Genomic DNA, 27,360 nt, shown 5'->3' with positions numbered 1-27,360 from the left:
AAATCACAGTTTATCCCCTTCTACCGTAATTTTGTATCGTTCATGCACGTTTGTAAGCTGGAAACACCGTTTTCCCATCCTGGTCTTGGGGAATTTGCTTCGACTTATTTATTTCTAAAAGTTGATTCACGTTCTCAATTAATGACGATTGAATATTGCCTGGAGACGTCGCGACACTTGCAGGTCACTTTAAGAAAAATGTTCTCGCAAGCAGGAAGTTATTATTGCAATTTTCGAGCTTTTCTAGGGCCCAGGGAAATTTCCTGAGAATTATGTACCTCCGATCTCGGAAACGGTGATGATCGTATCTGTTGTTTCATTCCACTAGAATAAGGCGTCGGAATTGTTTTAAGTCTTCTATTTTCCTTTGCAGGGCGTCAGAGTTAGACGTACTGTTCTCTTATATGGATTATCAGAATTCCCTTCGAGTTATTTATTTCGTATAACAAATTAACGTTTCCTGTTGATAAGAGCTGGGCTTAGTTTGAAGGAGTAAATACCGCGCGGAGGCGTCGCGAGAATTCAAAAGCCGCCTCGAGGAAAAATGCCCTCGCAAGCAGGATTTAATTATTGCAATCTCGGAGCCTTCCTCTAGCCCGATGCAGTAATATTTCCCGGAGAATTTATTTCCTCGGTCAACAATACATTTTCCATCCCCTCCGGTCATATCTCTGGGACGGGTGCGCGATCACCGAGGAGCTACCGTGCAGCGACGACGCTCTCGCAAATTAAGCTCCGTGCCAGCGGAGTCTGGAGAATCCCGATTAATTTTTGCTCCCATTGGACATCTCCGGCACGGTCGCAAAGTACCTTCGGCGAGGACGAAGTTTCCAATTTGTGCTCCTCCTCCAAATGGCGAGGTCTCGAAAGGAGGAGCCTCAGCATCCGAGCTGATCGAGGCCAACATTTGGAAGCACCTTCTCGCCTCCCTTGCCTTTCCCCGTTACATTTTTCCCAGTCCTTTTCACATAATTACAGAGCTTCCGTTAAATGGCAGAGTTACATTGGATATGTTCTTTAACAATAACGCACGTACGCATCATATCGAAGTCGGGAATTATTTTTATATTGCACTGTATAAAATGATATTTCTTTCGAGTCGAAGCCGAGTCCTGCGTGGACGGATCATATGGAATGCAAATGTACTTCGTCCTGGCGCAGAAGGGAGTTTTCTTTAAAAAGATCTGATATTCTTTTAGCCTTTTGAAAAATTTTCCCATCCCTTCGGGAAATTCTCTCTTTTATGTCCGGGCCCAAAACGACATATTTTCAAGAAGGGACGCTTCTGCTTCGAATTTTTCTATGGCTACTGTATTTCAAAAAATGTTAGACTTAATCTTTTGTCTATTGAAGATGTTAAAACACTAAACCTACCACCGACGGGTCAAATTGACCGGTTTAAATGGTATTTGTAATGGGGTATAAATGGTCGGTAGGTTTAGTGTTAAACGTGCTACGCGGACTCGAAGCTTATAATGAACGAGCAAAAAAAAAAATAATTGGTTCTCGTTATATCACCAACGTTAAACGTGGGCAGCACTTGAATGAGTGACCACCAGGAAACACCGCATAGGATGGACAAAAATAAACGGACATACATTAAACAAAATAACTGGCCTAAAGAGAGTCGACTAACAATAAGAAGACTCTGGAACCAAAAAGATGACAACGATAACAACAACTTCTTTTCTTCGTTAGGCCGTCATTCAGAGGATGCTGCCGGACCCGGAGCAGTGCATGTCATCCCGAGTCAACCTGGTCCCGGAGGTGATGGGTTGTAGTCCCCGAAATTCCCTGGTTCCCGACGACTACTGCAGAAGTCCCAGAGGTTCTTTGGTCATCGATCCCGGAAGAAGTCCCAGGAACAGTCTGGTGCCGGATCCTGGTCGATCTCCGAGGAACAGTCTGGTGCCTGACTCCTGCAGGAGTCCCAGGCACTCGCTGGTGCCGGACTCGGCTCTGAGTCCCAGGAACTCCCTGGTCCCGGACGTCGGGTACAACCGCAGTCCCAGGAACAGCTTGGTCCCTCTCACCGGATCCAGAAGCTCGCTGATGCCCGAAAATGGAGTCAGCAGGAGCCCCAGACACTCCTTGGTACCCGACACCTCCAGTCGCAGTCCACGTGGAAGCGTCGCCAACATCGAGTTTGATCGCAGTCCCAGAGGGTCCGTCTGTCCGGATGTGTCCAGAATCCAAAGGGGCAGCGTCACCCCGCTGGACATCGACAGGTACTCGCTATCAAACGTATTCGATTAAACTTCTCCCGCACGCGCCAAGTTATGAGAATCCGGTAGCCTGGAGGACATTCTTGAAAAGGGTCCTGGGAATTGTAAGGGAAATTGATATCGGAAGGTTTCCAGTCCGCTGGTTTCAGACCCCGTGCCGAAATTCTGGCCCTCGGCCTTCTGGATTTAAGCTGAATCGTTAAGGTGATATGAAAGTCTGATACATACGTAACAAAAAGTACAAATATTTATCGAAGTTTTCTCGAAACTTGGTTACATCGAATTATCTGAAACTTTAACACATGATTATGGAGGCCCTACGGAATAACGCGCTGCTCGTGAAATTTCTTTTTTCGAAAAAATGTACTTATCTCGGACAAGAACCATAAAAGGTTTTTTTTTCAAAAAATAGAAATTTTACGAGCAGCGCGTTCTTTCTCGGAGCCTCCATAATGACGTGTTAAAGTTTTAGATAATGTGGTGCATCCAGTTTAGAGAAAAGTTTGATAAATATTTTGACTTTTCGGTATGTATGCATCACGCTTTCATATCACCTTAATTATTCAGAGTCGAAGTCGTAAACGTCGTTATCGGAAATTATTGCATGCCTCGTTGCTTCTTTTCCGTAGACTCCGGAAAAATGATCGCACGGAAAATGTGTCGGCAGGGCCTCGATTTACGCCTTTATGAGTGGCTTCGGAATGTTTCCGTCTCGCGTGTTTGTATCCGTTTTATGCGAAATGGATGACAAAATTGATATGGAGAATCCTGAATTTCCGCCGGAATCGTTAATTATTCAGGACCGAAGTCGTAAACGATGTTATCGGAAATTATTGCATGCTTCGTTGCTTCGTTTCCGTAGACTCGGAAAAAATGATCGTATGGAAAATGTATCGGCAGGACCTCGATTTCCGCCTTTATGAGTGACTTCAAAATGTTTTCGCCTCGCGTGTTTGCATCCACTTCATGCGGATGAATGACAAAATTGATACGGAGCCTGATTCGGATAGAAGGCAAATGTTGACGAACGTTTAAATAATCAGCGATGCTTTGAAATCACTATATCGTTGACGCGCGCTGTCTGATTGCGCGCAGTAACGCGGATTATCCGATCGTTATGTTCTATTTTGATAGCAATGCTATACGAAAGTAATTGTTTGCAATGAACTAGGGCCCTGGATTCCACAAATCGCAGTCGGCGAGGAAGCGTAGCCAATATCGAGTTCGATCGAAGCCCGAGAGGGTCCATCTGCCCGGTCGTATCCAGGAATCAAGGTCCTCCAGGGGGCAGTATTACACCTCTGGAGATGGACAGGTAGTACCCCTCATTAGATGCTTTTGCAACATTCATGCCTTCACCTTATTAAACAGCTCTTAACAAAATCAAACTATCTCTTCAAGAAATGAACTCAGGATTGAATTAACACGAAGTTAATTGAAATGAGGAATGTGACACGCTTTGACTCTTTTTCACTCAAGTTATCGTAAAATTAATTGAAATAAGATTCAACGTAACACGTTTTGGGCCCTATCCATTCGCATAACAAATGGATTTATCGATAATTCTTCCTGGAAACAGCGATTTAATAACTTTGCTTAGATTACCGTAGCCGAAATTTTAGCCTATCTTCCAACCTTTTGCTTCCTACTTTATTCGAATTAAGTTCTACTTTAGGCCCAGAAGTAGAAGAAATGGAAATAACTGCCACTTCTAAAGTAGGACCTTTAATTTATGAAAGTATATCGTGTTAAAATACATTTAAGAACAACAATTGGAGGTCCTAATTAGGGTAAAAATTTCGACTCGGGCAGCGCCAAAATATTGTCCACTATTTTACTTCAACGACTTAATCATGTATTTAAATAGTGAAAGATGTACAATAATTGAAGTTTGTATTTTCTCGTCATTCACAGAAGTCCAAGAGGGTCGATAGTCTCGGAGTGCTTGAATCAAAGCCCCAGAGGCTCGATCGTGCCGGACCCCAATCGATCACCGAGGGGATCGATCGTGCCCGATCCGAATCGATCGCCGAGAGGCTCGATCTGTCCGGAGGGCAATCGAAGCCCTCGTGGGTCGATCGTTCCTCACGAAATCAATCGATCGCCTAGGGGGAGTATAGGCCACCCGGAAATGGATCGAAGCTCGAGAGGCTCCATCGGGGAAGAGCCTAATAGGAGTCCTCGGGGTAGCATTGGACTTGACATAGACAGAAGTCCACGTGGCAGTTTGGGAGGCAGTCAAGACAGAAGGGGTCCTAGAGGGAATCTCACTTTTCAGGAGACTAGAAGAGCCTCTGCGGATCAAAGTAAGTCTTCTATTTTTTCCTTTTTTATCCGCATTTTAAATTACTACGAAACTGCTCCTTTCAACGAATTATTAAATGAATCGTAATGAATTACTGCAATTAAACTTTTTAAAGGAATTATCATCCATGATTTTAAATTATTTCGAAGGTACTTTTCTGAATGAATTTTATTAATAACTGCTGGTTCCAGCCTCTGATAAAACTACTTGTTTTTGGTACACTGTAAAATGAAGTTCATGAAACCAGCGCTACTTGAAATCGATCTTACTTTGGTTCTTGGCAATTAATCTAACGAACGAATGAATCATAAAGTATTGCATTAATCGGTGGTATAATATAAAAAAAAGTGTACCGCAGGAGGTAGATGTTCATCAAATTACGTGGACTACAGTCGTGTTAAGCCTTTGTAACGCCACGTGACTTTGAAGTCACATGCCAGTATACCGATACTTCTTGTCTTATTTGATTTTTCCGGTAAAACTTAACGTAGCGCTTTATTATCGCATTACTTTTTGGAATCAAGGGCTTCGGGACTTCAGGGATATCGGAAGTTTAATATTTGTTAATTTCATCCTATGTCACTGTTTTTTGGTTTGATAAAAGGAATCGGGTTATGGAGGATTAACCCTTGATTCTTTTACGTTCTTGGGAGTACTCGTTTTTTTTTACATCTTATCGGGACATGGCTCATGTATCTGGGACTCGTTACTCCGATCGGAAGCTATATTCCCGAGGGATAGGAGATACTTCTCTCACTTCAGGCGAAGGATACGATGTCGAGATATATCGATGGCGCTTGGAGCCAGCCACTCGAATTGCGGAAATGTGCATTTGACACTTGAACTTTATGTCTTCTATGCGCAAGTAAGCCTAATACGTATGTATGTACGTACATATGTGTCTACATAGGCCTTTGAACATGTCTGACTCGGGATCGAAATCTCAAACCTTATTAAACTGAATAAATTCTTCGTAGTGAAAGCTGTTCGGTAATAGTTTATTTAGAGGAACATTTCCCATTATGGCATGATTAAAGAGGAATTAAACAAATCTAGTAATACTCCATTAAGAGTCGTTTGTTATACCTAAATACCCCTGCAATGATTTTAAGTACGCTCCTTTTTTATGCTTATTGTAAAAATGGTTTATCACTGTCGCAGGAAGTATAACGGGTCTTTATACAAAAAAAGAAATGGGACTTGAATAGGACTATCCTGAGGTTTCGTTCACTCTGTTTTTTTAATTATGAATATCAGGGGTAATTGCGTAATAAATCGGGTATTGTATCAAGACCAAAAAAGTATAATTTTGTCATTAGGGTAAGTCTGAATCACACCTTAAAAATTCCAATTTGATGTAATCATACGAATGAAAAGTCTATTTCACTGTTCTGCTTCATTTTATGTGAACACATTGAAATAGTGCTCTCGTTGCAGCGCGTATAGCAGTATATAGATAATCTATTTTGACATCTCTGACCTCTTTCAGAGTTCACTCAGAGACATGGGAAACGAGATTTTCGTTTTACGGTTTTCGCTATGTCGTCGATATAGAGATCATCTTCTGATTGCGACCGATGTCGGAGGTTATATCATTTTCCACGTTTCAACGGTACTGCGGAAACAAGAAAATTTTTACCCAAAAGATTCATAACATTATAACATTAAATAGAGAAACGACACACAAAGAAGAAGAAGTTGCAAAAAGTGCTACTTTAACCGATGAAGTGCAATTTAATATGCATAAATGCTGCATCTAATTGTTGCTTGGCTTAACACTCTGATACTTAAAAGTTAAATTTGTATTATAAAAATTAGAATAAAATATTCTAACGAAGCGAGGACTTTGCCACTTTTTAAAGTTATATTCAGAATACATGCAATATATTAAATCCCAGCTTGGAAAATTCTGTTTGATATTGGAATTTTACCTTCATTAAACCAGAGACGCCAAATTGAATATAAATTGAGTTAAAATTAATTCCAAGCGGAATTTGCAGTATTCGGAGAGATTGTCTCATTTTGAAATGAAATCAAAATTTTAATGGTAAAATCTCAATATTCGTAAAGTTACTGTTGACGTCTCTAAATCGAAGTGCGCTTTTAATCATTCCTACGAACACGCGAAATTTTTAATTGGCCTCGCCCTCCGGCCTTTGAACAGTTGAACAATCTCCTGCAAACGGAAATAAAGTAGGCCATGTAGCGAAGCAATTCGCTGCGTTTCGAGGGTATATATATTGAGATAAAAGCGGGAAAATATTATCCCGCATTGAAAAGCCGCGAAAACTGAATTGCGATTTCACAAGGTTTGCGCCTCGAGGAATATTTAATCGGCTTCACTCTGTGGCTTTCCGTAAGCCGAACTCTGCAAATGTGGTTCTCGCATTGCGCTTTCAACGTGCTCTGTACAGAGATCGGTAAGGTCACTTGCAGATTACGCTCGTTTCCAAAGCTTATAACGCTGTCCATCTCTGATTTCGAAATGCTGCACGACAAATTGGCGACCTACACCAACCTCGGAAAATCCTGTGACATTGAACTTGCCTGGATTAATTTCCGTATTAAAGCATCGAAGGTCATTACTTTTAATAATATTAACCCTTTGCGGACGAGAGGCGACTCTCAGTCGCCCGAAAGCCTTTATAATGGAAAAGTCTCGTCCGCAAAGGGTTAACCAACAAAAAGTTGACGGAGAAATGCACAGGAAATTAAAATTGGTATTATCACACATAATATTAACTAAACAAGATGTGTTGTTTTAGTCAAAGTGGTGCTCAAGTTTTGTGTTTTACCTGAAATAATTATTTTTAATTTACTTTGCCATCTGTTGTGCAGGGTAATGATGGCTTTTACGATGTAAAAGTTGAGGTAAAATGATTCCCAGAAAATTGCTAGTTTTTTTCTCGTTTTGGAGATACGTGACTATTTTTAATTAAATTTGGAATTACTGGTAGTTTTCTGGTATCTGAATAAATCGAATGCCAAGCACAGTTATCTAAATGCATATCGAATAATTAAAGTACTACGATCTGGACGATTATAGTAATAGAAATAAAATACATTAATAAAAGGATTTGTCTTTTCCTAAAAGCTGGTCTAGAATGACAAATTGTAATTACCTTGCACGTATAATCCTGAAACTTTACTGGGACACTTTAAAGTTTAAATGCAAGTACATAGGGTGTAATCTTTTTAATAATGCATACCTTGGGAGATCACATTACATTCATATTACATCAACGTAACTCGTTGAATGACTAAAAAAAAATGTAATAACATGCAAGTATTGCAATATGCTAATCCCATACGACCTAGCTGTACTCCATTTTTCACATTCCAGTATATCCAAGCTGAGACAAAATGTTCGGAATGTAGGTACATAGAAAAGAAAACGAATGTTCAATGAATGTTGAATACCAATTCCCCAAAATGTCCAATATTAATTTTCATAAAAGAGCTTCAGCTCTCGCCAATTAATTTCTTAAAATAGAATAGAAAAGAATAAAATTCGAATTAAATCTAAATCCTTTAAAATTCGCGTTGTATTTATTCGTGCATGAATCGATGAAATCCATGGTTCATTGCACACAACTGGCGAGCTCTGCGTTCTGTTAATTTATAATTAGCAAATTAACGCCGTACTAAGAGAATAGGAAACGATTAACGCGGGATCAATAAATTCCACGGCACAAGTGAGTTTGCCTACTTTGGTGGCAGACATTGTACTGAATGATTCTTTCATAATAAATTTCAATTGTATTGGGAAGGACCGACTGTGGCAGATTTAATCCTTATCACTCCAACCGGCAGTAATGCTGCCAACTTCTGATACTCTAATATTCTTGGAGTGATAAGAGCTAATTATGGCCAAGTTTTCGAAGAGCAGTCGGTTCTGCTTTGTAACCATGCGGTGCGTTTCGTTCCATTTAGGAACCTTCGAGCAATTCCCATTGTGAGCTCTTTCCAGATATAGGAGCACAACGACCGGATTCCTGAGTGGTCGAATTGGAAACGCTAGGTACCACTTTAAGTGCCAATAAACAACAGAACATCCTATTTCTCTTAATGGTCACTACTGGTTTAATGCATCTTATTCCGAGAACATAACTCAAGCCAAATGCATTATTTTACTGGGGTCAATTATTCCACAAGTACCAACATTCGCGTGTTCTTCACTCCATTTATGAGTTTTCAGAAGGCATTTCCCCGGTCCTCTAGAAATTGTTAGCAACTTCAATAAGAAACAAAACTGCAGCGTGGAAAATTTGGTACAAAAAATGTAATTAACCTAAGTATAAAGGTTAGCTCGAAACTGTAAGGAAGCGACGACGCAGTCAGAATTCAGAATTTGTTTAGACCATACCGACGTCGCGTTGACTTTAAACGGAGTTTAATTAAATTCATCCATTTCCAGAAAACAAACCTGGTTTTACGAAAATAAACAGTACTCTCGTAAGAAAATGTTTGCCTGTCTCTCAATAAATTATTTCAATCAGCTTACCAGTTTACTCCGAGTTTCCATTTTGCTCGGCGTACATAGAAACTCAACGTTTACCGCAAAAATTCAACATATTCTGTTCTATTCTTGCAATAAAATTATCCTCGCTGTAGTAAGAAAAATTAGGCCGATTTTTCCGCTTTTTGATATTTATTACGCCTTCGAAATCCATTAATTTCGCCAATGTTAATTGTCAACTAATCGTGGGATGACACCATTAGTATTTTTAAATATCGTTTTCCAGTCGATTTTGCCATTCAATTTTATCGATCAAACAGTTAGTCAAGTATTACTGAAACAGCCATAAGTAGTACCAGTTCGGATGAAAATAACATTTTAAACTTTTATGGTTTTTATACAGTTGCATAGCGTCGTCGTTTCTGTTAACGCGTCTACTTTTAGATTTGAAAAGTCCTCTTTAAAAAACGGCGGATACTTTATCTGAACCCTTTTATTAATATTTATTATTGGTTACGGAAATTAAGCAAATCCTTAATTTTTTGCTCTGTTTTTCTGGTGAGGTAAAAGCACCGTTTCAGGCTTTACAGCACTTGCGTGTCCTTCGATCCGTTCAGGAGCTTCCAGGCAAAGCTCGCAAGCTCGAGGCTGTTCTTTGGCTGTGTTTGTTCCTCAGTAAGGTTCGATCGATAGGATCTGTTGGAGGTTTCTCCACAATCTCGGTGTTAGTAAACCTAAGATCGATCGAATTCACTTTCCCAGAGAAGCTTCCCTCGCTCAGGAAGCTCGGAAAATACGCCCTGTTTTTATTCGCATCAACTCACCCTGGCTGCATTCTTTTAAGCACACGTTTTAGATCACGGAAACAATTATTAACGGAATTTTATGTCTATCAATAATAAGTACTATAAAAACGGTTTGCAGCTATCTTTCATAAATTAAACAAAAATAAATCGAGGATTTTTGGCTTCTCTAGAATTACAGACAGTTCCAAATTGATATTAATTTTGTTAAGAGGCAAATAATGGGAGCGTGTTTTCTAAGTAATTTGATAATTAATGACAAATGCGATCTGCTCGATTATATGCTTCCTGCTTCTTAATCAATAATCGATTTTTCCTCCTCGGCTTTGTGCTCGGTCTTTCAACTCGCCTCTGCTCACGTTAAAAGACAGCGGATAGATTGGCCAATTTATTTCAGATAAGCGAGTTTATTAACCGAAGCATTTCAAACGCGAAACTAGTTAGCAATACAATAATGCTTTAAAGGGAAATAAAATCCCTAGTAAAAAAATTCGTGACAGGGTCTGGAACTACAATGAAAATTAAGACGTACCACGCAAGTCCAATATACCTTTCAACATTTATTTAATATCCACTGCTGTTGAGAAAAATATAAGCAGGGTCAATTAATTTCATTGAAAAAGCGTATATTGTGACCTCGCGTATAGAAATATTCAACCAACTCCTTTCGATTTGCAAACATAATAATTTATGTGAAAGGCACACATTGTTGCTCCGTTTAAAGAAGGCTACGGGAGTCCGTGGCTGCGATCGATATGCGTTTTCCGCCTACAGGTACCAAGGTATCGATTTTCCCGGGTGATAGTTTACTATCACTCGAGTTTCCTAGCTTACGAGTGCCAATTTCTCAGATCGATCGTAGGTTCTTCATGATGCTCCAGCAGTATCGAGCCTCGTAAACCTAAAGTCGATAGAACGAATCGCTTTTCGAGGGAAGCCCTTTCACGCGTCGATAGACCAGAGAAATAGTGCCGTACCTCGACAACACCTCGTAAAATTCCCCAGAAATGGACGCGATTCCTCCTAGACTTTGCATCTTGTCGATACATTAACCTGACACGTCAACACTCTCGGCAAACCTCCTTTAATATACTTATAATCGAGCTCAATGGATCAAACTAAGGGGCGCTCCGAGACTCCGCAATTCGTTCATTACCTTCTTTCATACAATTATTTACGTTTACTCCATGACCCTCACGACTGAAATTTCAATTGCTGCTCGTGAATAGCCATCATTAGCATTCAACACTCCTGACAAGCGCAGAGTTTATAACGCGTTTAATGAATTGCTTTAAAACACTTTCGAGCGGTGTTCATTTTGACTACTTTAACAGGACACGTAGCATAATAAGGTCTGTACCATGGATGCTGTGCATTTTTTTATAATCATTACTTTAGAAATAAGAGTTTCATAATGTCGATATATGAAGGTTTTTCGCTGTTTCTTCCTGGAGCGGGTGTTATTAAAAATAAGTGCCCAGGTGTAATAGAAATATTTTACGTAAAAGAGTCGATTGGTTCCCTGGTTCTTCAGAGAGTTCCATAGTCTTGCAAATGCAATGTCGATCAATCTAATCGAAATCTAGAGGGACTTTCATACATCCGGGGATTCGAGAAATAGGCGGCCCCCTCCACCACAGCACATCGTATAATTTCCTTCGACTCGATGCAATTTCTCGTTCACTTTGCAACCCGCCATTCCTTCAATGCGAACTTTATTTACCGCTAAATTTATTACGCGATCGGTTGCTTTACCGTTGAACCTACTGGAAACTGGATCCTCGAAATTTGCGTAGAGTAATGTAACGGCAAATATTTATTTCAATTTTAAATATTTCTGCATAAGTACATAATTAAAAAATATATATATATATACAAGTCGGGTTGCAATTCGAATCCTTCAAAGTTTTCAGTAATCTGAAGTATTTCTTATCCCATAAAAGTCCGAACTCGATCGAAGGAATGGATTTTTCTTAGAGATTTTCGTACATCTGAGGATTCGGGAAATTCGCGCTTTTCTCCTGTATAGTAGATCGAATAATTTCGTGGAGCTCGATGCGATTCCTTCAGGATTTTGCAGCTCGACGAGTCTTTAGTATTTCGGCTTATCCGCGTCTACACCCACGATGTGAAGTTCCTCGGAAGCTGCATAATTTATAAAAATGGTTCTTAAAACATTAGCTGCTTAGAATCTTGTTTGGTGGAATACTATTTCTTTCTATACAGGATTTCACTTTACTTCACTTCACTTTATGTCCAAGTACATTACTAAATAAAACTCCATCAATTGTTCGGGTGTTCGGAGTTTCCCGTAATCCCAGGCCTCGCAAATTCATCGGCGATCGGATAAATCGGTTTTCATTAAGGACTTTCGCACATCTGCGAATTCGAGAAATAGGCATTCCCATTCGATGGAGCAGCTCGAATAATTTCCTCCAAGTCGATGGAGTTTCTCGTGGCCTGTCGGGAAATTGCCGAGCTCCTCGGCGTTAATTCATCGTGCCTCGATCAACTCGATCTCGTTGGATCGATCGGGACCTCGATTAAAATCTCGATTATCTCGATTATATTAGGAGAAAGTGCGGGATAGCTCGAGGAGCTGGTATAGTCGTTTCGCCCCCGTTGGGCGTCCCTGGCAACTTATTTAAAGGCGTGAGAGGAGCTTGCGAGCTCCGGAAATCGAGTCTTCGAGCACCTGCCAGGTCGTTGACACAAATCGATTTTTACTAAGCGATTGAATAATGTCCAGATTGACGTTATACATTTTCCGAACGGTATATCGTGTCATGGTGTTAATCACAAATTTATTACATAATTAAACTTCTCCATTGAAAAAACACGTGTTTTGGCCATTTCATAGTCTTTGACGAGTTCCTTTTTTAGTATCTGTTTTTGCGGAAATTTTAGAATCTCGTTGCGGTCAATCGAAGCCAGGAGGAATAGAATAGATTGATGAACATGTACAGGCCCTTTTAAATATTGACAGTAATTCATTTAATGGCGTGAAGAGAGCTGCAAACTCCGTAGAGCGAGTCTTCGAGCACCTGCCAGGTCGTTGTTGTAAATCGATTTTTACTAGGCGACTGTTTAACGTCTTGATTAATGATATGCATTATACAACTATTTTGATAATAACGCATCTCAATGCTAATCATAACATTTGAAGTAACATTGAACTTTTGTACAGAAAGGATGAATTCTAAACCATTTTCCGGTGTTTTGTAAGGTTCCTTTTGCAGCGTTTCCAAATCAGACCTAAAATATTCGGTCTCAGTGGATTCATCGGTTCGATTTTCTCAGGCAATCATCGCACGTTTTCAAATTTCAGAAATAAAAGCTTTTCTTCAACTCGACGAAATAGATTTCGAAGGGGTTAACAGCCTTGTGAGAAATCTCCGAGTTTCTCCACGCCAAGTAATCGACCTCGGTTCGATCTTGCCGGATTGAACGAGGTCAGGAATATTATCTCGGTTATTTCGATTACACCTCGAAAAAAAGCAGGATGGATCGAGGAACGCGTATACTCGTTTCGTCCCCGTTAAACGTCAAGAGCAACTCGTCGAAAGGGACGAGAGGAGCTTGAAAGCTTCATAGCTCGACGCCATGAGCACCCGTCGGATCGTTGGCGTTCATCGATTTTTTCCGGGCGTATTGAGACACTTTCCTCCTAAATTGAGGTTATAAATCATCCGGATGGCACATTAACGATGTATTATACCGCTAATGATCGAGGAATTGATGCAGTGTTAATCTTCCAATTAGAAACGAAGTTCGATTCGGAGTCCTCTTATAATTTCCGATCACGAGGTGAGATAGTCCTCGACATACCAGCTATCTACTATAAAATGGTTTCATAAACAGGAAGTGGGATAAACCTCAATCGTGAAACGGTTTTATAATCCTACAGGAGAAAAATAGATCCAGCAGTTCATTGAAAACGTCTTATTGAATGGAACTTCATCCTGCGTCTTGCATCCATCCCGGACATTTCCCAGTAATCCCAGACTTCGCAAATCCAACCTCGAATGAATCGATTTTCTTAAGACTTTCGCACATCCCCGAATTTCAATTCAAATGGAATTCCGATTGAAATGGGTGCGCCTTAAATTAAGATAATTTCCTCGAAACGAACGAAAAATGAGAAACTCGCCTGAGATTGACGAGTTTGCCGACGTCGACTTATCGGCGACTTTATCCGAAAGGTCGACCCATCTTCGAAACGATCCAGGCCTCGATTAAAATTTTGATTATGCCGATTATCTCGATTATGTCGGTAGAAGATGACGGGTAGATCGAGGGACTTGCTTAGTCGGTATCGTCTCCGTTGAGCGTCGACGGCGACTCGTTTAAAGGGGCAAGAAGGACTTACAAGCTCCCTGGATCGACGCCTTAAGCACCCGCCAGGTCGTTGGCGTTCATCGATTTTTCCCAAGCGAATTGAGACACCCTCTGCTAAATTGAGGTTATAAATCTTTCGGTTGGCGCGGTAACGATGTATCAGGGAGAGGAGGGTGCCATTTTTAGCGAGCTTTCTTTGTCGCGACCCAGAACTTCCGGGTAACCCTAAAATGGGATTCGATCAAGCATTTCTGACGAGCTCCGATAAGCCTTACGGTTCGATCCGAAACTGCCCACGGTATCGAAAATTCTTTAAATAAATCACATTTCCGACACATTCTTAGCTGGATTTACCCTGCAATTATTTGACCACGTACGAATGCACAATAAGGTGCATTTCCGAAAGGAAACGGGAATAATTCCTCCTTGGAAGAAATTTAATCGTCAAAATTTGGAGCGAATAAGAGAGTATCGGAACTTCTCTTGTTAACAAATCAAAACCTCGTTATCGGTCACGTTTTATCGTGTGACAGTAATTTGACATGTACGTCTATAATTATTTGCGGAAAGGATTTTTAGGATTAAGAGGGGTTAGATTCTTAAATATCTACGGTTGCTAATGTTAATGATTTTTATTAAGTTTTTCTACCTCTTTATGTATCCAGGTATGACCAGAAATCGAAGCAGTTCACCATATCGGCAAAGAGAATTGAATTCCGCGAGCGTTCGAATACCCGGAAGTTGCGGAGCTCAAGTCAACCTTGCCTGCGAAACGAATGCGTGGGCAGATTCTCGAAGAGCCAGCAGTTCCGTTTCCCAGGTACACTTACAGAATCATTTCGGATAATTATCACCTTCAATTATTGTAAAAAAAAAAGAATAACGGTTGAAAGTCTGGATATATAATCAGATGGGTAACGAACGATCCGGGCAAATGGAAAAGTTCAAAAGCAAATTCAAAAGTTAATCGAACCTATATTTGACTTTATACTCGGTCAACCTATTGTTACTTTGAAAGGAAGAATAGACAAGACAAAACGTAAGTTTTAAACGCTCTAAATTGTTCAACAAAGCCAGACCAACAGTTCAGTTTCTTAGATACACCTAAGGGACCTCCTCGGGTGATTATCACCTTCAATTTCCATTAAAAAGCAGTCGCTAATGCATTCGATCTGAAATTGGATGGATAACGAACAACCCAGGCCAGCGTGAAGTTCGAAATCAATCGAACAAAAAAATGGAATTTACGTTCAATCGAGCTATTGCGTTACTTTGAAAGGAAGGATTAAAAAAAAAATAGATGGAATTTAATATGTAAAATTCTCCAAATTTTCAATTCTCAAAAATTTCCATATCTGGTTTCGTGATATATGTGATTCCCGTAGAATGTTTCTCGGTTTCTTTTATATAAACGCGGGAGCTGGCAGCTAAATTCTTTTGAATAGGGATTCTGGCTCGCGCCTTTTGAAACAGTTATTAAAACATATAAAGTTGATATAAAGCGGTATGCTTAAGTATTTTAGTGGACCAGGCTTTCGTGAAAACTTAAAACTCGTAAAGGCGAGAGCACGGTAAATTTGATTACGACTTGGAACCTCGACGTGTCCTCGCGATTTTCAAGTTATTTCGCTAGCTTTTGAGCAATTTCAGTACAGAGATTTAATAACAATCCATGTTTATATAACAAGAAGGAGTAATAACATAAATCGGTACTTATTCCAAATGTCAGGAAAGAAAAAATACATACCTATAGAATTTCAGAATTTAAGTAGAGACTGGTTAAAATCTAACGCGAAAATTATTTTCGTGGTTTACCCGTGTCAAATATTTATACGTATGAGTATTTAAATAATACATTCGTAGGAAATACCCTCGTCGTTTGTGTTACTGTTAAGTAGTATCATGTACACTGGTGGACATGAATGACCGTCACCGTATGTACAGGGAAGGCATTCGTGTCCACCGCTCTACAATGGCGGACATGAATACCTCCCCTGCAGATACGGCATTGCCTGTGCAGGATGGGAGGGCATTGATGTCTTCCAGTGTACAGTAGAAGTGGCAGTTAATCAATGGTACGTGTTTAAACGCTGTACCTCCTCCGCCAGTTGTGTGGGTTCGAGTAATTTTATATGTACGCATTGACGTGTACATAGAGATGTCCCGAAGGGTATTTCGTGTACATACAACTGTCAGCACGGAATAATTCAAGGCGGCGAACTTAAGAGCTCTTGGGAATCCTCTTCGACTCCCTTTTCAAGATTCGAAGAGAATTCACCCACGGATTGTTCAAACTCATAATTTAATTCTCCAAACCTCTGCATGATTAATAATAGATATTTCCGCAGAGTAGCGCATGACATTTCCCCAATTGACCCCGAAAGATTTTATATACCCAAGTTGACATATACATGTTGGCCTTTTATGGGGCTTTTAAATTTCCACTCGTGAGCACTCGTGGGAAAATGTACTCTGGAATTGTTGAAACTCACGCTTAGGACGACAACCACATAGATACTATGCACCAATCGTAATTAGTAAAATCAAATACGTTCTATTACTTTCATGCTCGCAAATTCAATCAGCAATTTTATTAGTTTCATTCCATTAGTCGATCACTTCATCAAGAATCGCTCATCCACAACTCAATTGTTAATATATCCGAGCAATTAATGCCCTGCTCTCTAGAAAAGTCGCAACGCCCACAAATAGAAATCTCGCAACTAAGAGACTAATATACATCGTTTGGGATAGGGTAAAGAGATAATGACTGAATTTTTGTTGAAATATCCTTGTAATTACCGAGATATGGTCACTCCTTTCACTATGCTAAACGGCATATGTAACCATCAAATATCTTAAAACTTTTACCGAGGAGGGTGATTATACAAAACAGTCACTTTCGGAAGAGCAATTCGCGCATATGTCTCGGTCTGCATAACGCGATTCAAGATGGCGTCGTCGCTCGTTTCCGCAAGAACAATCGGGGTGTCGGACATTTTCCAAAATGGCGAAGTTGAATGCCCTCGGGAGAGCTTCCGAGATTCCTCGGGCGACATCCGGGGGAGAGTAGATTCCGGGATCGTCGAGATCCATGATTCAGCGGACTCCTCTCGAGGCCGGCATCAACTTCTGGGTCTTCCGGTCTGGTTGTTTCAGTTTTCCGGAGATGAATCGCGCCGGCTGTGTGGCGTCAGTACTACCATAACAGAGAAGAGCTCTTCCGGCGTTGGACCTCTTGGAGTCGCCACATACGGCTCCTTGGTCTTTCAGCTGAAAGACGCTCACCTCGAGGCAAGTGGCATTTGCGACTTCGTCTGCAGAGGCATGAAGGTAGTCAGCAAAACGATGGTCGTCACTGTTTTCATGGCCTGCCTGTTCATAGTTCCTCTGGTAATGTTCATCATGGGTGAGTATACCTCCGACTTTATATTCTACCTTTCACAAATACGGACACTGATCCGTAGACGGTAGAACCGAAAGAGAGAACACAAAGGGGCCATTATCTCTCCTCTTCTCTCTCTTTTTACGAAATTTTAATGAATTACTTTTAAACCAACATGGTGGCGACCTACCTAATATCCAGAGAGAAAACGAGAGACGGAGAAAGGAATTCCTCTATTTGCTGTCTTTCCTTTAAGCAGCCTTCACAAGATTGTCAAAGTTTTCTCGCTCTTTTTCTCTCCTTTCATGTTAAACACGTTCATATCGTAGTATCGCGACTATCTATCGAATGGCAATAGGAAAAGAGAGGGAAATTAAACGACGTTGTTGCTCTCTTGTGTGTACAGTACTATAAGTATTGAAACGCCGAATATGGCGACAAGACGTATAATAACAATTGTTGAATAATTCCACAAGCCTTCTGTATTTACAAATGAAAATTTCTGTGACAAGTTCGCTATTAGTTTCTAAGAACAGATTGACGATTTTCTTTTGTTTATTTTAACAAGGCACTTCAATGGACGTTACTCTTGTAGTGGAATTATAATTATTAGGGTGTAATTTAATTACCGTTTGGAAAAGGGGGCGGAATTTTGTTTCGAGGAAGAAGCTGCATCGGTGGTGATAAGGAAAATTCGGTAAGCTTTTAACCGAGTTACGGGTATCTATTGTGGTCATTAGCATCCGGATAGCTTAATTCGCGTTTAAATTTATCGCGGTATTGCCTCGTTTTCGCCATTTTTCCACGACATTCGTGCCAGCCTCCGAGGTAATAGACCCTCTGTTTATGACATGCAAACTAGGTTGTTGGCTACATAACATGCAAGCCTACTTGATATCCGCCATTCCATGGCTTCGATGACTCTTGACCTACCTCATCAATCTTTCCGATGGCCCCGTAATAGGAGGATATTCGGGCCGTCGCCATAAGTCATTATTATAACGAAAAAACCAACCCGCGCTCGTGCATTCACTGGTATCCAACCGAAAATCATTAAAACGCAGTAGATCCGTCAATTTTTATCATTTTTATCATTTTTATCATTGTTTATTTCAGCTTTTCGGTAATACTATTCTATACTGCGAAGACAGGAAATTTATCCGATGAAAGTTGAAAATCGAGACTGGCCTATAAATCTTGACTTTTGAGGTCGATCTCAATAAGATTCTAAACACGATGTCGGATCTGGAATTCCTTATCGGCAAGCTGTGAATTTTATACCTCCGTAATCGGAGTGATAATATTTACTAGGGCACTCGGGTAGACATAAAATATTTATGACTTCCGCCAATCCTCATTTTATGTATTCCGTCCCGTTAACCTTTTCCGAAGGATCGCCAAGTCGACGGCATTGTGCGCGATAAATATTATACAGCGATAAAGTTGTAAGGATTTCTCTCTATTTAATGTGTTCTTGTGGCATTATTTTCTTGTAATTTGAATAAAAAATGCAATGCGATTCAATGAAAATAGGGGTCAAGGATGTTAGTTAAAATGTTTTTTACATTAGCAGAAATGAAGTAATAATCTATAAATTCAGAAGCAATATGTGATTTATATTTTAAAATATCGCGTCATGTGTTATTTCGCGCGTGTCAATTAATCTGCAAACGATTGTAATTAAAAGAGAATTTAGCGTACACGTTAAATGCCAATTAGGTAATGGCACTGTTACGTCTGATTGAGAATTGAAATACTTAATTGAACTTTATCGACATCGATGGACAAACCGTACAGTTTCAATAACGGAAAATAATTAACCTCATAATCTGTATTAATCCGGTAATTGATGAATATTTTAAAGAAAGTATGTCAAGCGTTTGTGTTTTTAATCGGTTACCTCTCTTCACAAATACTTAATTCTTTTTAATAACAAAGTGAGGTTGAATTTCATTTTGACGAAGTTGTAAAAATATCTTTTACTAATAGAGATATATAATGTGTTACTGTCGTTTTCTAAATTATACCCGAATGAAAGACATTTTCCTGAAGCATATTCAATATAAAATATTGTACTTAGATTAAATTTCAATCCTTTAAGACCCTCCCTTTTTTCTTAAACAAATTTTCTCAGATTACCGCACTTAATGCAATCTGATAAGAATCGATTCTCCTCTGACATTTTTCATCATTAATATTTTTCCGCTATCCGAGCCGAGTCGTTATGGACAATTATATCAAATTACCGATACTGTCAATTACTACCAGGAACCCATTATTCCTTCCCCGTTTAGTATACATTGATTTCCGCTAATAGCACTCCTTTGCGAACATCTGTAAACTTTACATTGTATCAGGCAATGTCGACTTTACGTTACATGTATAAAATTTAATAACATCGCGCGTTGTCGAACCACGTAATATCGTACTTGTACATATTTCATTACTGACCATGGAAAAGGTGTCGGCAACGTTTTCATAATTTACATTTCCAATATCGGTTTTCGTACCATTTCCTAGTTCACGAGAACAAGTAGATTCTCGTACAAAACGTTTAATTTTAACTAGTCAAATTTAATGAAATTGTTACTTCGATGAAAAGTCATTATTTTACTTATAGGAATCATACAATGAAAGTTTCTCTAAAGGGCATTATTAGGAACTCTGTGTACACGTACATGAATTGTAGAATTAAGGCATTTGAAAGAATTCAAGGATTCGGTAGATTTTGAATTCAGAAACCCGCAGAAGATGAGTATTATAAATGGTACATCTATTTGGCCAATCAGGTGAGCAATTAATTGAAAGAGATAGGGAAACCAAACCCTCGGTCATAAATTTGTTTCCTATCGCGACACATGATCGTATCAGAAAAGGCACAATTTTACAATTTACCGCGATTTATTATAGGAACAGGCATACGCACTTATTTAAGACCTTCCATAAGACTCGCCCTGTAAATTACCTCGGTTCTACGTCAAGTCCAACCCCTTTGGATTTCCCTGGACACCTGTATACGCCACGTTAATTCTTTTCAATCAAAAAGAAAAAAAGAATTCATTACCTTTCCCTCCCAGAAACTCCGGGCGAGAAAAGTCACAATTTTACAATTTACCGCGATTTATTAGAGGAACAGGCATACGCACTTATTTAGGACCTTCCATAAGACTCGCCCTGTAAATTACCTCGATTCTACGTCAAGTCCAACCCCTTTGGATTTCCCTGGACACCTGTATGCGCCACGTTAATTTTTTTCAACCAAAAAGAAAAATAGAATTCACTACCTTTATCTCCCCGAAACTCGAGCCCCTCAATAACTCCCGAAACTCCGGTCGAGAAAAGTCTCGTAACCCCCGAAGACCCGAAAACTTGGCCCGGAGCGCGTTTCATGCATCGCGTGTCCGCCGGAAACGAAGCGGCAGAGCCCTCCTTCCAGACGTTCCTTTTTACTGGCCTACTTTAGGAGAGGTTCAGGCGAATTCATATAATCCGGCACACCCGGCGCAGGGGCAGGTGCTCAGGTCAGGGGGTGAAAATTCGAAACGCCAAAAGCCAACTTGGCGACCCAGTTTTCCCGGTCCCATGCACGCGCTCTCTTCTTCAGGGCTGAAATTCTTGAAGGACTGTCCTCGGGAGCCTAACATCCCGATCTACATGGTGGTGGGCGGGATCCTGGGGAGTGTCCGCATGGTCTGGGCTCTCTACTCGCAGATCCGCTCGAGGAGGTCCGAAATCTTGCGCGTCCCCGAGGCCAGGTCTCACGTGTCTCCCATGAAGCTCGCATCCGCCGCCCTGTCGTGCTTCCTCCTCGGCTGGTTCGCTGTCGGTAAGTTCCCACCTCCTCGGGGTGTGCGTCCGGGAAATCTCATTGGGGAGCGTTTACGCCACGAAAGCGCTTAAAGCAGACGCTTCGTTAAAGGCCCGTCGACGCGGGATTGTTCACGGGGGTTGCCGCGTTTTACCCCTTCCGGCAAGCCGGGCGAATCCTTATGCCCGATTCCACCAACCTCGGTTAAATCATTGACTACCTAACAAGGGTTAATCATGGGTTAAAAACGTAAATGTTTCACTACATTGATTTGAAGCGCGATTAACTAATCGTATACACCACTCGAAGTAACTTGGATCGTCGGTGAACGCATTCGCGTGATTTGCCGATATTCCGATCGAGTATAAAGCTAAATAGATGCGCCCTTGTCAAGACACTAAAGTCCTCCTAGCTTCATGCAATAAATTATTTGACAGATGGTTGAGAATTATTATGAAATACTTTCAAGCGCACTTCGGTCATTAAGAAATTTTAAATAAAATCAAAAACGTCTTCATCCGCTTCGTCATAAGATGATAATACGTAGTCAATATGATCCATGTATTCCCTCACGTTTGTGCAGTTTTTAGGTTGAAGTTCGATTAACTAAAGCTAAACGATCCAATGTGGTTGGTTAATTTAAACGGCGGTTAATGGAAATTAAAATGCGGTGGAACGTGCAACTCGTTGTAACCGAGGATTACCTTATTGGCCGAGATTGGTGCAACTGGGCATTAAGAAGTTAACGTAACGTTGTGTTTTTTACGCTGCCGATTTTGGCGGCTTGCAGACGGATTTCACCCTGACGACTTACGATTAGCGACGCGATTTTGTTGAGCCTTTGAGTATCTTGTGGCGTGCTCGAATCGTGCTGCTGTTAAAAATCGACAATGTGTAAGACACCTATAATGTACAGAACAATTGCAACTGAATCGCTGCTAAATAGCTAATATGTATAGCTTTGGGGAGTTATAACACCGCAGAAAGAAATTGATTTCTTCGAATAATGATCATTTGGATTAAATAATTCTGGTAGATTCTGGTAGAAAGAACACGTAATTACCTCAAAGAAATTGGTCTTTCATCCGAAGAAATGATAATATTCTGCGAATTTCTTTGAAACTGTAAGATGTTCAATTGCAACAAATGACGATGAAATATTTGATTCGATCTATTGAAAGAAATGGTTTCTTAGACATGAAAACGCGTTTCATTTAATTGAACCGAGAAAAGAAATGTCTAAGTAAAAAGGATTTTTCGGCATTTTTAGTAACAGACATTATTCAATTCTATAAGCTATTCAGCAGCGCTGCTAAATTGAATTGTCAAGTTTCCAGGGTGAAACCTATCTCCAACAACTTGGCAATTTATTAGGTCGTTCCATAAGTTCGCGAACAACAAAGGTTTAACATTTATTATTTGCAATTACGAAAAAAGCTGCACGGCCTTTTTGGAAGCTGTGCAACTGTAGAGAGTTAAAATTCGGCGATAAGAGTACAATTAAAATTGATTTCAGATAATGGCAGGATGATTTATGTAAATTTGCCTGGGTAATGATATCGGTTGATGTCCGGATTTTCGAATTTCGGTATGCGTAATTCGGGTTAATGACTGTAACGGTGGCATGCATTATGATGTTTATTTTAGATCTCGTATATCGTGGCATGCATATGACATAAACATACAGGGCCGTTATGGAAAGCAGGATGTAGTATTTTCATATTTAGGTACCCTGACGCATTCCGTTCAGTTAATTTACCTTTACTATCCAAATAACACCGTTAAATGTGTATATAGGTTTCCTAGAGTTTAAGTAAACAAAGCTATATAAAAATTACAAATAAAATATAATGATTTAAATTAGCGTGCAACGTCTATGCACGTATAAATTGATTTCGAAGTTTTACATTGTATCAGACATTTACACCAGCTTATAAAATTTAAAGGCATGTACATTAAATATATCCGCAAGGGTACTGAATATTTACTATATCGTATATAAAAAAACCTCTAGCACAAGATTCATGGATTTATTACATTCCATTTAGACAGTAAACAGGTATTTGAAATAGATGCTTAACATTTTTTCAAATAATCATATTGCTAGGAAATGTAAGCGACAGTCGAGGCATCAGATATCACAAAATAGGACGGTTTAATATTTCTTTTGTTTTATCCACCGCAATATTAATAATGTGTGTAGCACAAAAAAAGTGAGCATACAAAATATGCTCGCACACCTTTTCATTTATTTATAGGCCAAGCTTGAGAACTCTTGCTCCGTATATGCAGTTGATAAATTTAAATTTTCCTGGCTCCAAAAAAAAAAAAACACCTCGTCCTGTATGCTCTTCATAAAGTTAAGAAAGTAATTTGTGTTCGTGTTTCAGGAAAACGCACGCATGCGGTTAAATGCAGAGCACTAATTGGTTTTACTTTCTACTCGCAGTTGCACCATTATTTAGCTATTTCGCTTCATCCACGTAATTTCTAAAGTAAATCATGGTCCTCGTCACTGCGGCAAGTTGCACCACTTTGTCGTGCGTGAAATCGAAATCGCTGAAAAATCGCGCACTGAAGAAACGAGGTCGCTGATACAATCCTTTCATCCTACTCAGTTATACTTTAATACAGTCGTGTGAATTAGAGCTGTGCGGTTTCGTTTTCATGCCACGCGTGGCAATAATTCATGCGATTATATCAAACTGTACGTATACAGGGTTATAGATTAATTTAAGCTCTTTTCATCGGCGCACTAGTTCGAGTCGAGTAAAGAGGACTGATGATTATCTTTTAACACATTCGCGACCGCTGACGTGAACTCACGTCATTTTAAATTCTATTCCTGATTGCCGCTGACGTGAATCACGTCCATAACGTTCCACGATACAAGTTTACGGCAACCAGTTTCAGAATTTCATTGTTTTCGCCGGTACTCAGTATTTCAAACGGAAATAAATGTGCCGGTCGCGAATGTCTTAAGTGATTTAAGAAATTTTTCAATTAAAATGTCAAAATTCACCGAGGGAACGGATATTTTCATAATGGATCACGTTAATCAGGCTGCCTTATAGCAGAACTGCGTTATAACGAATGACACATTCTCTTTTTCCGCCCTTCTATTGACGGCGTTATAAGATAATTATGCCGTTTAAATGACTAAAATAACGGACGCATTATTACCCGAATACTAGGTCGTTCGGTTATAGAAACGTAATGGTTTGCAGGACCCTTTTTAATGACCGTCAGCCATGATTTGTATAGATTAGCGTACAGCTGCATATTCCTCACAATTTTGGACGCATCCCAAACAAATCCGACGTATCGAAGCAAGAAGCTTAAAATTATTACGGAGTTCGACCATTGTTGAACAAAAGTACTCAAACCTTGACTACTTTAATTAATTTGATTGGCCGGATCGACTATATTAATTAATGCTTCGTTTAAACTAAAGTATAGTTTTACCGTACACTCATAAGACTCTAATTTGACACATCAACGTCCAGATACAAAGTTTCATCAAACGTATTCCCGTCTGACCGGCATCGCTGTAAATCTTGCACCTATATAAATATTTACGAATGTCTCGTTATTACAAATTCATCTACATTTTGACAAAGAACGTGTTAACATCCAACTACGGTATCGACATTGGAAATTGATCCGTCGTGCGGACGTAATAAACCGAGGAATTTGAAAATCTTCGTAAGGTTCGATGATTGTTAAAGAAAATATTTACCATTGACCGGATTTGCTGCATAACATTTATTTAAATTACACCACCACACACGCATTATGCCGAAATTATACAATAACCTGAATTAATTCACTGGGGTTCAAACACGTGGCTTCACCAAATGTATTTTCACCCAACAGCCGTCAGTTCCACCTGTAAATATTAGCGAATTTCTCAGGGTCAGGAATTCCCCCACATTTTGCCAACAGACATATCAAGGTCTAGCTAGTGTCGACGCGTCCGAAACGGATCCGTCGTGCAGACGCAGCAGGCTGACGAGCTTGCAATCACGGTGCACTCTGACCGCTGTCGGATGCAGGCGTTCAGACGTCGGCGAAACGCGTCCAGCCGTAGCGTAAACGGCGAAACGATCAGCAGAAAAGGGGCCCTGCAATTCCGACTCTGCCTTTCAAAAGAGCCTTCGATTTTTAAACTTCGGATCTAACTCTGCTTTAAGGAAAAAAAAAAAAAATGCGAAGTTACAAAATTGTCCGAGTAAATGCAAATATACACATTTTTTTTTAGAGTAAATGCGAAGATACAAATATTTTAGAGTAAATGCAAAGATTACATTTCTTTAGATTAAATGCGAAGATATACATTTTTTAGAGTAAATGCGAACATACAATATTTTCCCTGTCCGTTCTTTAAGAATCTAGCGATGAAGTTGATTGGTTCTAACTGATTTCGGCGCGTAGAGGGATTTCATAAAAATGGCGTTCATACGCCAAAGTTTATCTCCCTGGTAAAAATAGTTCCAAGTTAAAACAGTTGAAAGCACTTTAATATGTAATTTCGATCGATTGGTTTTTTTCAAGGAAATTATTGGATATTGAAGATCAAGTGGCCGGAATATACGGAGAAGTTGTTCGACCCGAATCTATGGTGCGACAAGACGCTTTACATATTCTCGCTGGTGCACCTTTGCATCGTTTACGCCGTCATAGCTGCAAGTTTATTGACTGCGATAGGCCTCGCGCTTTGCAGGCTGCTGGCATGTCCATGGCCAGAAAGGTGAGTAGCGTCATTATTCGTTTACAACTCGTAATGTTTAATCCCTCACTTGCCGTGAGTAAATGAAACCGCGAGTTCTCAAGAAACTCTTAAAAAGGAAACAGAGTGAGTCGTTTACAGCCCTCGAGCTTAAATCCTTCGAAACGGAGCAATTTCATAAAACTCCGTACCACCTTTACACCCGGATATAATTTCCTTTAGATTAAACCCACTTCCTTCCGCCACGAGGGATTTATCAAAAGGCGTGTCATAATTTCTTAAAATCCAGTTGGATTAAAAGAAAGAAAAAAAAAAGAAATTCAACACCGTCCCGAGAACCGCAATCTTTTAACGAGCTGAATCTAAGAGATTCAATTATAACTTTATTTTCAATAATCTAGCAGTAAATTCCGATTCAGATGAATCTTCGACCAAGTGAATGTTCCCCTTGAAAAAGGGTCATCGTTTTGTTCTTGGTTTTTCGATTCGTATTTATGGACGAAGCAGAATTAAGGAAATTGTTTTCTCTGTTCTCTATGAACGCTGGAAAACGGGTCATACACTCGTTAGTTATTTCCGGTTCTTGATGGAACGGTCGATCGCCGTGTGGGACTCTTTAGAGCCCTCCGGTCAATCGGTGTTATCAAAATGGCAATATGGGTCTCGGAGCAATGAAGATAAAACGTAACTCCCGTTTGTACGCGTTTCATGAGCAGAAAAAGGAAACCGTAGCAAGAAAAGAGGGCGTGCATGCGCCACGCGATGCTCAAAGTGCACGCTAGACTGCACAGTCGCGCGCAAATCGCTCATCGAAAGAAATTATAGTAATTACCGGTATTTGCGTGCATTCCGCGGTTACGGGGATGACGATTGGAGATCTGTGCGTCGTTGATTCGGTATAAATAGGGCTTACCTCGTGGGACGGTGATAACATCGAATGTTTGCACGTAACACTCTTTGTAGCCTATTCAGCGATTTCAACGTTCCAATAGTTAGATGCATTATTGCATTCCTGGTGGTAAATTAAATCACCTACGTGGTGGCGGCAATTATCAATAAAGGCAGATAATTCGTTTAAAGGTACACCCTTCGTTCATAGGTCATCTAGATATTATAAAGATAATACAGATTCACGAAGGATGTCAACATTTTGTTACTGAAAAAAATATATTTATAGATATTTCCTAGATATTTTACATATCTCGTGTGATATTCTTAAGAAGGCTTTCACTTTTAGTTAATTTCCAGATTTCCTTTAATCCCAAAATATGAAATTGACATATGAAAAAGGGATTTAGAGCGCATTAC

The 27,360-nt window shown here is 39.9% G+C and overlaps 1 protein-coding gene across 2 annotated transcripts in view; it reads left to right on the top strand.

The window, feature by feature from the left end:
• Positions 1–27,360, top strand: part of LOC105702924 — a 98,302-nt gene that overhangs the window by 60,311 nt on the left and 10,631 nt on the right. Inside the window, exons 3-8 of one of the 2 annotated variants that reach the window (XM_012430885.2) lie at positions 1,699–2,228; positions 4,140–4,531; positions 14,796–14,950; positions 17,290–17,539; positions 21,120–21,341; positions 25,878–26,073. In XM_012430885.2, coding sequence (XP_012286308.1) covers positions 1,699–2,228; positions 4,140–4,531; positions 14,796–14,950; positions 17,290–17,539; positions 21,120–21,341; positions 25,878–26,073 — 1,745 coding nt within the window. The remainder of the gene's footprint in view (positions 1–1,698; positions 2,229–4,139; positions 4,532–14,795; positions 14,951–17,289; positions 17,540–21,119; positions 21,342–25,877; positions 26,074–27,360) is intronic. The other variant, XM_023435063.1, reaches the window with a different exon arrangement.

Source organism: Orussus abietinus, unplaced genomic scaffold, assembly GCF_000612105.2.
Source record: "Orussus abietinus isolate OABI.00-Male unplaced genomic scaffold, Oabi_2.0 scaffold140, whole genome shotgun sequence".
NCBI lineage: Eukaryota > Metazoa > Arthropoda > Insecta > Hymenoptera > Orussidae > Orussus > Orussus abietinus.
This window is presented reverse-complemented; position numbering and strand designations above follow the sequence as displayed.